A 13,129-nucleotide genomic window follows, 5' to 3' on the forward strand; every position below is an offset into this window, starting at 1 on the left:
GGGGCAGAGGGGCGGGGCTGTGAGATTACAGCTGCGGACATCTGGAACAGCGTCTTACCGGGAATCAAACACCGACATCCTGACCGAGGCTGCTCTGTTCGGGCTCCGGTGCAGCGCGAGGCGGCTCCGGAGGGACCGAGCGATTCTACCGGTTAAACCCGGAGATCCGGATAAACCCCGGGAGGTGATGGACTGAACCGATCCGACATCTGAGGGTCTGAGGCCCGATGGAAGCTGCGACACATCCCGACCTGGAGCGTCTGGATCCCGGTTCCTGATCCGTGTGTGAGGGTCTCGGTGTTTTTCGGTCCCTGGTCTCGATTAAAACGATCATGAATTATCCGCCTCCGCTCCTCTAATCTGGATTTAAATCTGAGATCGGATCTGGATTAGTCTGTTCCTGGTTCTGATCGGGTCACGTCTGACCCGGTCTGAACCGGTCCTGGTCCCGGTGTGATCTTTGGTCCTCTCTGGTCCTGGTGTGCTAAGCTGTCATCATGCCGACGTCCCGGCCTGGTTCTGAGCCGATGGAGTTCTGGGTGGAGGGTTCGAGGCGGGACGGGACGGTGGAGGAGTTCTACACCTTGAGCTCCGAGCTGGGCAGGTCTGGACCACATTGATGAGGGGGGACAGGTCTGGAAAACAATGATGAGGGGGGACAGGTCTGGACCACATTGATGAGGGGGGACAGGTCTGGAAAACAATGATGAGGGGGGACAGGTCTGGACCACATTGATCAGGGGGGACAGGTCTGGATCATAATGATGAGGGGGGACAGGTGTGGACCACAATGATGAGGGGGACAGGTCTGGACCACATTGATGAGGGGGGACAGGTCTGGAAAACAATGATGAGGGGGGACAGGTCTGGACCACATTGATCAGGGGGGACAGGTCTGGACCACATTGATGAGGGGGGACAGGTCTGGAAAACAATGATGAGGGGGGACAGGTCTGGACCACATTGATCAGGGGGGACAGGTCTGGATCATAATGATGAGGGGGGACAGGTGTGGACCACAATGATGAGGGGGGACAGGTCTGGACCACATTGATGAGGGGGGACAGGTCTGGATCATAATGATGAGGGGGGACAGGTGTGGACCACAATGATGAGGGGGACAGGTCTGGACCACATTGATGAGGGGGGACAGGTCTGGAAAACAATGATGAGGGGGGACAGGTCTGGACCACATTGATCAGGGGGGACAGGTCTGGACCACATTGATGAGGGGGGACAGGTCTGGAAAACAATGATGAGGGGGGACAGGTCTGTCCACATTGATCAGGGGGGACAGGTCTGGATCATAATGACGAGGGGGGACAGGTGTGGACCACAATGATGAGGGGGGACAGGTCTGGATCATAATGACGAGGGGGGACAGGTGTGGACCACAATGATGAGGGGAGACAGGTCTGGACCACATTGATGGGGGGACAGGGGAGACAGGTCTGGACCACATTGATGGGGGGACAGGGGGGACAGGTCTGGATCTCTATGTGATCCAGGTCCGGGGTCCTGCAGGACAAAGGGATCTGACTGGGTTCTGTTGGAAAGGGGACCTGGACTGTCTACTTTCAGCAGGTTGTCTTCATTAAGACATTTTTAGATACTTTAGAAACGTTGTTAAACTAAATAAAGAACGAAGCGTCTCCAACTGTCTTAAAACATAATATCTTGGACACTGACGTCTTGTGTCTGTGCAGCAGCAGAGGACCAGTGGAGACGTCATAGAGACACTGACGATAAACAACCGATGAAATAATAAAAACCAAACTGATCAGGAATATGAACTAACCTAAGTGTGATAAGAACAGCCACCAGGGGGCATTCAAGAAGATCTGGCTTCAGTTTTGTCATGTCGTTCATCTTAAACAATTATAAATATAAGTAAAGTAGTTATTACGTCTTTAAACACAACGCAGCTCACGTATACATTTAAATCAAACTCTGGAACAAACACGGTTCAGATATTTAAATATGATCGAGCAGAAAGTAAAGACTGTAAATTCACTTTATATAGAAACTTTAACTCTGACAGTTTTCACTGTGCAGATACTGATCTCTGTACTTTTACCTCAGGGAAGTATCAGATTACTTCTGTACAGACTGTAAACACACAAACAGTTTCAGTAAACAACAACAACAACAACAGCTCAACAGTGAAATGATGTCAGCACCTGTTACCAGGTGACCTGTTACCATGGAGACTAGCCAGTGCAGTGTGACTGTGTGTGTGTGCACACACACACACACACACACACTCACACACACACACTCTGTCTTTGTGTTTAAGTGACGAATTAGTGCAACACTGTAAAAACATGAAGTTGTGTGTTGGTCACGTCATTTCACTCTTCACACCTGAACGTGTCACGATGTTTTTGTCCATAGCGTTGTTGCTAGGCGATGACTGTAACAGTGGGACAAGCTAGTGATGCAATAGGACGACCGGAACGTCCCATTCCGGTTCGGCCAACTGTTGGAGGACTCAGCTGACGTCGGCTGCTTAACGTGATGTAATACGTAGATCAGCTCCTCCACAGGACACAACGGTTTAATATGGAAACCAACTCGATGACGGTTTGATGGATTCTTCCTGATCGTCACTGATGTAAACACGCGTCATTGTTTTATTTGTGGGATCATACGATTATTTCAAGCCCAATAAGAATAGGAAATTGATTCCTCATCATATGATGTCATGTGATCAGTGACATCACAATCAAATCCACAAATGACATCATACACAGTAGAAAAAGCTTTGCATCCTGTTGGACAATGAACACGATCTGAAGGTCACATGATAGAATGATGTCATCATGGCGTCACTATGACAACAATGCAACTAATTAGAGACACGACGATCAACCAATCATTTGTCATCACACAGTGTGAATGACGTCATGATGTCACATGTTGTGTACGTGCTGCATTCGGGATCAACAGGGTGCTTGTTGTTTTGTGTTTCCTGTAGAGGAGCCACGTCCGTTGTTTATCGCTGTGAAGAGAAACAGACTCAGAAACTCTACGCTGTCAAAGTCCTCAAAAAAACGGTCAGTCATCCTTCATCAGGGGTCAGAGGTCAGAGTCAGGGGTCACACAGGTTCTTCAGTTCATGCTGACATTTTCTCTTCTGCTTCAGATCGACAAGAAAATTGTTCGTACAGAAATCGGAGTCTTGCTGCGTCTGTCTCATCCAAACATCGTGAGTATTGTTTGTTTCGCTGCCTCTTCAAATTGTTTAAATAAATCATATGTTGTCTCTAATGATGGAAGTGGAGCTGAGACTGTGTGTGATGTCATCAGAGAGGCAGGAAGTGGGTCAATGTGATGTCATCAGAGAGGCAGGAAGTGAGTCAGTGTGATGTCATCAGAAAGCAGGAAGTGGGTCAGTGCGGTGTCATCAGAGAGGCAGGAAGTGGGTCAATGTGATGTCATCAGAGAGGCAGGAAGTGAGTCAGTGTGATGTCATCAGAGAGGCAGGAAGTGGGTCAATGTGATGTAATCAGAGAGGCAGGAAGTGAGTCAGTGTGATGTCATCAGAGAGGCAGGAAGTGGGTCAGTGTGATGTCATCAGAAAGCAGGAAGTGGGTCAGTGCGGTGTCATCAGAGAGGCAGGAAGTGGGTCAATGTGATGTCATCAGAGAGGCAGGAAGTGAGTCAGTGTGATGTCATCAGAGAGGCAGGAAGTGGGTCAATGTGATGTCATCAGAGAGGCAGGAAGTGAGTCAGTGCGGTGTTCTAGGATCAGTTAGTGTTAATGTCTCTGTTTCTGGATCAGATCCAGCTGAAGGAGATCTTTGAGACGGACACTGACATCGCTCTGGTGCTGGAGCTGGTGACTGGAGGAGAGCTGTTTGACAGGTGCACACACACACACACACACACACACACACACACACACACACACACACACACACATTTGAGTAAATAACAGTATTTGTCAGACAGGGTTGAGAAAGACATGTTTTTAAAGGTTGCATCATAGGAACAACATCACCACTACGGGACACATCTTCACAACAACGCACTGCATTCTGGGGTGAATGTTGCTAGGCTACGCGGAGTGTTGCATTCATGATCTGTACTACTGTAGGAATTTCTGTAGGCCCACTGAATATATTTGTATCTGTTTTTTTCTGCCTGTCTTGTTGGGTCACTCGGGGGTTGGTTGCTTCAAGGCCACATTTGGCCCGTGGGCCTCCATTTGAGTGATTTTGCCATAGACTGTAAATAGAGACGAGTGACAAACAGAGTATTTCTTCGATGTGTTATTAGTATTTTGTACACGCAGACATCACGTGATATTTAAATATTGTGTTTATTTGCAGGATTGTGGAGAGAGGTTACTACAGCGAGAGAGACGCCGCTCACGTCATCAAACAAATCCTGGAGGCTGTGGCAGTAAGATGATGCATTCACTGTTTGTTCTCTGAGTCAGGACAACAATAATATCACTTGTCATTAGTTTGTAATGAGAAGTGATGATGAAAACTTTAAAGAAACTGATTCTGGTTCAGTTACTGTGGTTATAGGTGTTGTTGTAGTTATAGGTGTTGTTGTATGTAGTTACAAGTGTTGTAGTTGCAGGTGTTGCTGAAGTTGCAGGTGTTGTTGTAGTTACAGGTGTTGTTGTAGTTGCAGGTGTTGTTGTAGTTACAGGTGTTGTTGTAGTTGCAGGTTTTGTAGTTACAGGTGTTGTTGTAGTTACAGGTGTTGTTGTAGTTACAGGTGTTGTTGTAGTTGCAGGTATTGTTGTAGTTACAGGTGTTGTTGTAGTTGCAGGTTTTGTTGTAGTTACAGGTGTTGTTGTAGTTGCAGGTGTTGTTGTAGTTACAGGTGTTGCTGGCAGCAGTGTTGTAGTTACAGGTGTTGTTGTAGGTGCAGGTTTTGTAGTTGCAGGTGTTGTTGTAGTTACAGGTGTTGTTGTAGTTACAGGTGTTGTTGTAGTTGCAGGTGTTGTTGTAGTTACAGGTGTTGTTGTAGTTGCAGGTGTTGTTGTAGTTACAGGTGTTGTTGTAGTTGCAGGTTTTGTAGTTGCAGGTGTTGTTGTAGTTGCAGGTTTTGTAGTTGCAGGTGTTGTTGTAGTTGCAGGTGTTGTTGTAGTTGCAGGTGTTGTTGTAGTTGCAGGTGTTGTTGTAGTTACAGGTGTTGTTGTAGTTGCAGGTGTTGTTGTAGTTGCAGGTTTTGTAGTTGCAGGTGTTGTTGTAGTTGCAGGTGTTGTTGTAGTTGCAGGTTTTGTAGTTGCAGGTGTTGTTGTAGTTGCAGGTGTTGCTGGCAGCAGTGTTGTTGCTCACGGCAGCAGTGTTTAGCAGCTGCAGGTTTCTTATGTAACAGCTGCTTCCATCTTCCTGCTGAACGGATTAAAACCAGTGGATTAACACACACACACACACACACACACACACACACACACTGACCTACATTTAACATGCAGGAAAACATGCGCCTGTTTATGTATGTGTGCCATTACTCTGCATCACAGAAAATCCTGCAGACCCTGAACATATCAACATTGTTTTACAACTGGGTTACTCAACATCTGGGTCGTGTCCCTCCACGTGGACCTGTGGTGTTAACAATAACACATCAGTTTGAAGTCACTTTTTTAAGATTACATTTTTAATGGTTTTTATATTTTTATATTCTGTGGTTCAGTCTGTGCTGCCAGATCCTCCATAACCCCCCCCCCCAACCTGAAATCTCTGTGTTCCTGTCTGATCTGCAGCTGTACAGCCTGCAGGGGGCGCTGTTAGTGCTCAATGTGTAGTTCAGTCATATTCGGATGTGTATGTGTATTTCAGTATTTACATGAACATGGCGTGGTGCATCGTGACCTGAAACCAGAGAACCTGCTGTACGCCGACCTGTCACTGGACGCTCCGCTCAAGATAGGTGAGGACCGCCTGAAGGGTTAAATCACCATCCATCAATCAATCAATCAATCAATAATATACCATCTACAATAATAAACTTTATCATGCTAACAGTTTTCACTTGGGAATCAAATCAAAATGATCCTGAGATTTTTAGATTTATAGATCAAGAGAGAAGACAGGCAGTTGAAAATCGATCGTTTCTAACATTAAATCTTCTGCAGACTCCAAACGTGTTTTTCAATGGTGGTCGCAGTGTTGTGACTAAAGTGGTTCTTTCTTCTGGACCAGTGAAGTGTTGCTGAACTGAAACACAGAGAACTGGGTTGACTCATCTCCGGCTCTGGAACTGCAGCGCTGAAAAAGGAAACAGGAAACTGATGAAAACACAGTTTTTCACTAAAGATGTTAGAGATAAGAAAAGAGTTTGGTTTGTAGACGAAAGGTTTCTTTTGACTTGAAAAGCAAAATGAGCAGACGTCAGGAACTTGTTAGAAAATGATGAAAGAGTAGTTTTCATTACTCGTTCAGATCTGACGATGAAACTTTCTCTTCTTCTCTCTCAGCCGACTTTGGTCTCTCCAAAATCATCGATGACCAAGTCACCATGAAGACGGTCTGTGGTACCCCGGGATACTGCGGTAGGTACTCCACCACTGACAATACATGCAGTACTACATGTAGTACATAGTGTAGTATCAGTTCTGTATGTAGTACATAGTGTAGTATCAGTTCTGTATGTAGTACATAGTGTAGTATCAGTTCTGTATGTAGTACATAGTGTAGTATCAGTTCTAGTTCAGTGGTAGTCATGTGGTATCAGGCAGTGTTGCGTTCAGGCAGCTGCTGCTCAGTGGGATTTCTCAGTCTTGTCCATCTGCTCTGTCTTCAGCTCCAGAGATTCTGAGGGGAAACGCCTACGGACCTGAAGTGGACATGTGGTCAGTGGGTGTCATCCTCTACATCCTGTGAGTCACACACACAGACACACACACACAGACACACACAAACACACACACACACACACACATACAAACACACACACACACACACACACATACAAACACACACACACACACACACACACATACAAACACACACACACACACACACATACAAACACACACACACACACACACACACACACATACAAACACACACACACACACACACACACATACAAACACACACACACACACACACACACACACAGACACACACACACAGACACACTTAAACACACACACACACACACACACACATACAAACACACACATACAAACACACACACACACACACACACACAGTCAAACATCTCTCACTCCAGAGTTAAATCTGTTTTATGATCAACATGAAACTTGACTCGATTCTTCTTCTTTATTTTGTCCGTCATCACCTTTGATGCTTTGATCTTGTTGTTGGAGTAAATAGAGATGAATGTAAAAGGTTTTTTTTCTTGAGATATCGAGGTGAGAGAGATTCTCTCCTTGACACGATTCACTGCCAAAAGACAGAAGGAAACAAACTCCTGCGTTTAAAACACTGAGCTGTTATATTTCCTGTATCCAGACTCTGTGGGTTTGAACCCTTCTTTGACCCGAGGGGCGATCAGTACATGTACAGCAGAATCCTCAACTGCGACTACGAGTTTGTGTCTCCATGGTGGGACGAGGTTTCCCTCAATGCCAAGGACTTGGTGAGTCTCAGCTCAACATGAAGTTTAACACATCATTTTTCACTCAATCGTCGATGTGTCTGAGCCAATATATTCCATATGTTTAACACGTGTTTTCTAGTCTTACTTTAGTCACCTGCTGCCTTTAATAACATTAATAACGTTAATAACATTCAGGTTCGAACTGATTTGACCTGGAAACTTAAATTACACTCAACCATTCAAAGAAAGAGGTGGCAGGAGCGCTACTGGTGTCCCTCAAACCACTGGTGCTCATGGAAGAAAATACATGTCACAAAATTTGAGGGAAACTTATGTCCAAAAATAATAGCATGAAGAATGGGCTCGTCTAAATATCGGTTCAGGTTCAGGTTCAGGCTTCAAGTCCATTGAAAGAAAGGCCTTTTACATTTTTCAAACCACTTTGAGCTCCTGGACCTGGATTCTTCATGCTATTATTTTTCAACATAAGTTTTTCTCAAATTTTGTGACATGTATTTTCTTCCATGAGCACCAGTGGTTTGAGGACACCAGTGGTTTGAGGACACCAGTGGTTTGAGGACACCAGTGGTTTGAGGACACTAGTGTTTGAGGACACCAGTGGTTTGAGGACACCAGTAGCGCTCCTGCCACCTCTTTCTTTAAATAACACTTGTCTAGATATACTTGATGTGTCTTTGGACCTGATTGGTTCTGGTCTTCAAAAACACTTCAGACCTGCACTGAGCTCTGGGTAATATCCTGAATTTCTCTGGGGGGGGCCGCAGGTGAGAACACAAATGTCTGAGTCATGTGCAGACTTTCTCTGCAGGTTCTTCTTCCAGCTCTTCTCTTCTTCCAAGTAAAAACTCAGGATGGACGAGGTAAAGTGAGAAGATCTCAGGGGATGAGTGGGCGTGTTAATGAGGTTTCTAACACACCACAGAGGTGAAACTGAAAAAAACTGGAAGAACACAAATGTCTCAGGATGAAGAAGAGGAGCCGGACACGTAGAAGACGAAGACGTCCACTTGGAAAGACGAGGAGGTTCCAGATGTTTTGGTGATGAGGGCCGACACCGTGTGGACGAGCTGTAAACAACAACACTGATCTTTACACAGCGGAGTTTGGACGTCATGTCCCGCCTCCTGCTGCTCTACAGGCTCCACCCCTCTCCTGAATGCTCCAGAGAACTCTGGAGAGAGTTCTGACCTTTGGACATTCTCCAGAGTTCGTGTCGGAAAATGAGACTTGGACGTCGCTGGAGTGACATGATACTTAATTTGTCTCCAATGACTCAGACTTGTGTCAGTGATGTGAACGTGATACTGATTCTTTGAATCCAATTCTTTGGTCTCATCTCAGTGACCCGAGACCATGTTTCAGAAGGATTTCAGACATGGTTCAACATGGACTCGGAACTTGAATTTGCTTCTGATTCTTTTTGGAACTTATACTAATTGAGTCTTGGACACGTTAGAACAACTTGTGATGTAACATTATTGGATAAATTGTATTTGCTTTGATTGACTGAAGACCAACACTGTTTTTCAGTTCACGTGGTCCTGAACATGAACTTGTAAAGAATTTAATCCGAACATTTCTGGAGTGACTTGAGACATAAGTGGAATAACCCAAGAATTGACAAGAGCTTGTCTGTGATGATGTCAGAACTTGTTGCATCTGACCTGAAATGGTTTCCTTTTGGTTTATTTTGACTTGAGACTCAATTTGCAATTTTCAGGTCAGCAAGCTGATCGTCCTTGACCCTCAGAAGCGCCTGAGTGTCCGGGAGGCTCTGCAGCACCCCTGGGTGCTGGGTAAAGCCGCCCGCTTCTCCCACATGGACACCACTCAGAGGAAACTACAGGAGTTCAATGCTCGACGTAAGCTCAAGGTGAGGAGACCTTATCCATCAGTCTTCAGAGTTTACACAACAATCAAATCCACCAGTTTGTGTTTGTTCTCCACCGAGTCAGTTAAATCTGAAGGGTTAGAAACCAAACAGTGAAAACACCAACAACGTAATAAACCAGATAATTACTGTTTGTGTGTTGACAGGCTGCTATGAAGGCTGTCGTTGCCACCAGCCGCATGCACGAGGGATCGCGACGTCGTACTGACAGCTGTGAAATTCCAAGCTCAGGGGCTTCCAGGCAGAGCAGCATGCAGCAGGACCCGCCCCCTGATTCCACAGACCCCACCCCTTCAGACAAAGAACCCCCGCCCTCAGATCAACAGCCACAGGATGACGAATCAGATCCCACCGACAAAAGTGCTCTCAGCCCCTTGTCTCCACGCGTTCTCAAATCCCCCAGCTCCGATGTCACGCCCACAGACGCCGCCCCCACCAGGCCGCCATTGCGAGCCGACGGGCTGCGGCAGATGTCTGTCAGTCCTAAAACTGTGCTGGTCCAACCCCCACTGCAGCAAAAGAGCTGCTCCATGGTAGAGCCCACCTCTGGAGTCGAGGCCACGCCTGTGAGGGCCACGCCCCCGTGTCCCAACAGCCTCACTAATGGCTTCACACCAGGGGCGGAGCCAGCCAATCAGATGCCCCACTGCCAGTGATCACCTGACAGAGTGGTCTCAGTTTCACACAATCAACAATCACGAGGTTCAGCCGTTTAGCTCCAACTTCATTAATTGCACCAGAGCATTTTTCCTGTAACCACATCTTCCACTGCTGTTAATCAACTATTGCTAACATGCTAACAGCTGCTGGTGTCTATAGGTTGTCTGATTTCAGGACTCTTACTGTGGTAAGAAAAACCCCAGAGCAGCTAACAGACGCCACAAACAATCACAGCTAACAGGAGCTGCTGAAACTAAAAGCTAACTGAACAGGAGCGCAGCCTTGAGCTCGTGGTTATGACGTGAGAAGTAGCGTTAATGTGTACTGGGTGTGGTCAAGTATGAGGAAAATGCTGCTAGGCAACAGCAACATGGATGCTAATATTCAAATTCCTGTTTGAGACCAGTTCAGCGAGCTAGCAGTCAGCTAATAAATGCACGAAATAAAAGTGAAAAGTCGAAGCTAATCGAAACATCAACATTTTCTTTGATGGAAAATTAAGAAAAACAAGAAAAATGACAGATTATTATTTTATCATAAATGAAAAATGAACTTCCATGAACTCCGCCATGAAAACGTCAAAACGTGTCAGTGTTCATGAGCTCTCTCTGGGGTGGTGACCACCACAAGAGGGCAGCGTTCACATACACTTCTGACATCATATCGATAAAAAGAAAACTACTGTTAAACTCCTCCTGTTGAAAACAGTTGTGATATTAAAACGTTGCTGTTTTAGTAAATTCTTTATTTCTCAGAGATTTAAATGTATCTCTGAATATATAATATTAGTGTTAATGTTGAATTGGTGGTTTATATTCCATTGATAATCACTATCACTGGTTTATTGGATATGACATGAACACATTGTCATTAACATTAAACCCTCAGACTCTTCATGGCTCAGATCAAACTAAAATGGCGTCTCTGTGTTTGCTTCTTACCACAGAACAGCTGAACGTGAACCAATGAAAAAAAGTTCAACGATGCTGGAAACATCTGGAATCACAGCTGCTGTTCACACATGTTGATAACGTTATGTTGCTGTGATCAGAGTCTGAAGCTTCACGTTGGTTCAGGTTTCATCTGTTAGTTTTAGTTTCACGTTGTGATTCAGGGACTAAAGAATTTTGTCTCACACACGTCCGTCCTGTCCTCATCACCTACGTGGGCGTCGTCTATACCTGTACTTGACTCTGATTGGTTTGTAGACGGCGTCTGATATGGCCATGTTGTCAGTGGGGGGGTAGTGGTCTTTCTGTTTGAATGGAGGACATGAATGAAGCTTCATCTGGTTGCCATGGTAACATCATGATGTATCATTAGCAGCATTAGCACCTTCATGTGCAGTACTCCACAGTACTACAGTACTCCACAGTACTACAGTACTCCACAGTACTACAGTACTCCACAGTTACTCCACAGTACTACAGTACTCCACAGTACTACAGTACTCCACAGTTACTCCACAGTACTACAGTACTCCACAGTACTACAGTACTCCACAGTTACTCCACAGTACCACAGTACTCCACACTAGTTCAAATGCTCCACATGAACGTCCTCGTGGTTCAAACATTTTATCGTCAGAGGTGAAGACTGCAGCTGCTTCCTCTTCTTCCTCTTCTTCTTCTTCTTTTATGGTTTAATGTGTCTCTACTTCCTGTGATTGGTCCAAACTGTCCAACAAAGTGTTTTCACTGTGAACCAACAGAACCAGGTTCAGTTTGATCCGGACCCAGAACTCCTCTTCTGGTCTGAGGAACGTTCACACCTGAAGTTTAGACTCAGACTGAACTGACGAGTGTGAAACTAACCAGGTGTGAACGAGTCCTGAGACGCAACATTTTGTTTGTGACTCTTGAAGTTCGGATATGGGACAAACAGATTCTTCTTCTCCTCCTCCTGGTTCAGAAGGTGAATTCTTCCTCAGACGATCAGGATGGAGATGAGTGATTGTATTTTATTAAACTTTATTAACATGGCACATGTGGACAGTGATATGAAGGAGTGAGAGCTTCTTCTTCTTCTTCTTCTTCTTGTCCCTGTTGTTCGGAGCATGAGTGTGAAAATGACAGATTTCTGCTTTTCACAGCGAAAAATCTACTGGGACTTTTTTATCCTTTCTACTCTTGTTGACTGATGAGTTGATGTCGTTGTTGTAGCCTCAGTGACGTGTTGCGTTTGTAAGCTTCTATTAAAACCTAGTGTTTGTACAGAGTTGGTTTTAGACGGACACACTAAGACACGTTCAGTGTTTGATTCCAACATAACAGATTCAAACTTCTCATCTGATCTGAAACCACACGTTCTACCTCTTTTTCTACAGGGGCTTTCAAAAGAGGATAAACCGACGGTGGCTCAGACACTTCAACCTGCACAGCTGTCATGTGACTGATAAGAACCATCGTTTTCAAAAGTCTCCGTTTCTGTTCAAACGAAAACGAGAGCAGTTTACACAAGTCTTTGATTTAGAGCGTAACCATAGCAACGTTGATGAGTTTTAAAACTAACGCATCAGTGTGGACAGAGCTTTACACTGAAAGAGAGTTTCAGTGTCAATCTGCTGTTGTCATGGTGATGGCTGTGTCTGTTGTTCTGTCTCAGCGACTGTACAAACATGTTGGTCTCTTTAAAGAGGAAGTGAACACGCAAACCTTCTGACCTCTGACCTGAGGCTGAGGGGCTCTGATTGGTCGAGGAGCTCTGCCAGGTGTGTGTGTTCCACAGGTGAGAAACTCAGACGAATCTTTACTCTTCTGTACAAACATGAATATTTGACTTCTGTTAATCTGCCTGTGGGGGCAGGGTTGGGGGGGGGGGGGGGGGGGGGGGGGGGGGCTGGTCTAGCCTGTAAACGTATAGTCTCGTGTTTAATGAGTAAACCTGTAGCTCTTTTATTTTGAAGGAGGAAACCTGTAGCTATTTTTTTGAAGGATGACCTATAAACTGGTGTTGCATGTATAATTTAATTCTGTTGATCCAATCAGATTAAAGCAAGTTGAACTGATCTGAGTTCAGTTT

At 45.2% G+C, this 13,129-nt stretch overlaps 1 protein-coding gene and 2 long non-coding RNA genes across 4 annotated transcripts; 1 reads left to right on the forward strand and 2 right to left on the reverse strand.

Annotated features, from left to right (window-relative positions):
• The first annotated feature begins 7 nt into the window (after nucleotides 1-7).
• On the forward strand, nucleotides 8-11,024 carry LOC109644251 (calcium/calmodulin-dependent protein kinase type IV). Of its 2 annotated transcripts, none has more exons than XM_069519692.1 (11): nucleotides 8-604; nucleotides 2,978-3,056; nucleotides 3,146-3,208; nucleotides 3,785-3,867; nucleotides 4,335-4,407; nucleotides 5,808-5,898; nucleotides 6,446-6,520; nucleotides 6,772-6,847; nucleotides 7,449-7,575; nucleotides 9,278-9,430; nucleotides 9,595-11,024. In XM_069519692.1, exons 1-11 carry the CDS (start codon nucleotides 498-500, stop codon nucleotides 10,102-10,104), a joined length of 1,437 nt encoding a protein of 478 aa, XP_069375793.1. In that variant the 5' UTR covers nucleotides 8-497; the 3' UTR covers nucleotides 10,105-11,024. The 2 variants fall into 2 exon arrangements, with proteins under 2 accessions (XP_069375793.1, XP_069375797.1); XM_069519696.1 differs by having other exon boundaries at nucleotides 521-633.
• LOC138406767 (uncharacterized) lies at nucleotides 2,001-4,744 on the reverse strand. Its single transcript, XR_011240137.1, has 2 exons — nucleotides 4,628-4,744; nucleotides 2,001-3,856 (listed from the first exon to the last, which is right to left on the reverse strand). It is a non-coding gene; the product is annotated as an uncharacterized lncRNA (long non-coding RNA).
• On the reverse strand, nucleotides 5,163-6,768 carry LOC138406766 (uncharacterized). The gene is made up of 4 exons (XR_011240136.1): nucleotides 6,403-6,768; nucleotides 6,088-6,236; nucleotides 5,815-5,909; nucleotides 5,163-5,357 (listed from the first exon to the last, which is right to left on the reverse strand). It is a non-coding gene; the product is annotated as an uncharacterized lncRNA (long non-coding RNA).
• Nucleotides 11,025-13,129: the final 2,105 nt, after the last annotated feature.

This window comes from Paralichthys olivaceus, chromosome 3 (assembly GCF_024713975.1).
Source record: "Paralichthys olivaceus isolate ysfri-2021 chromosome 3, ASM2471397v2, whole genome shotgun sequence".
Lineage (NCBI taxonomy): Eukaryota > Metazoa > Chordata > Actinopteri > Pleuronectiformes > Paralichthyidae > Paralichthys > Paralichthys olivaceus.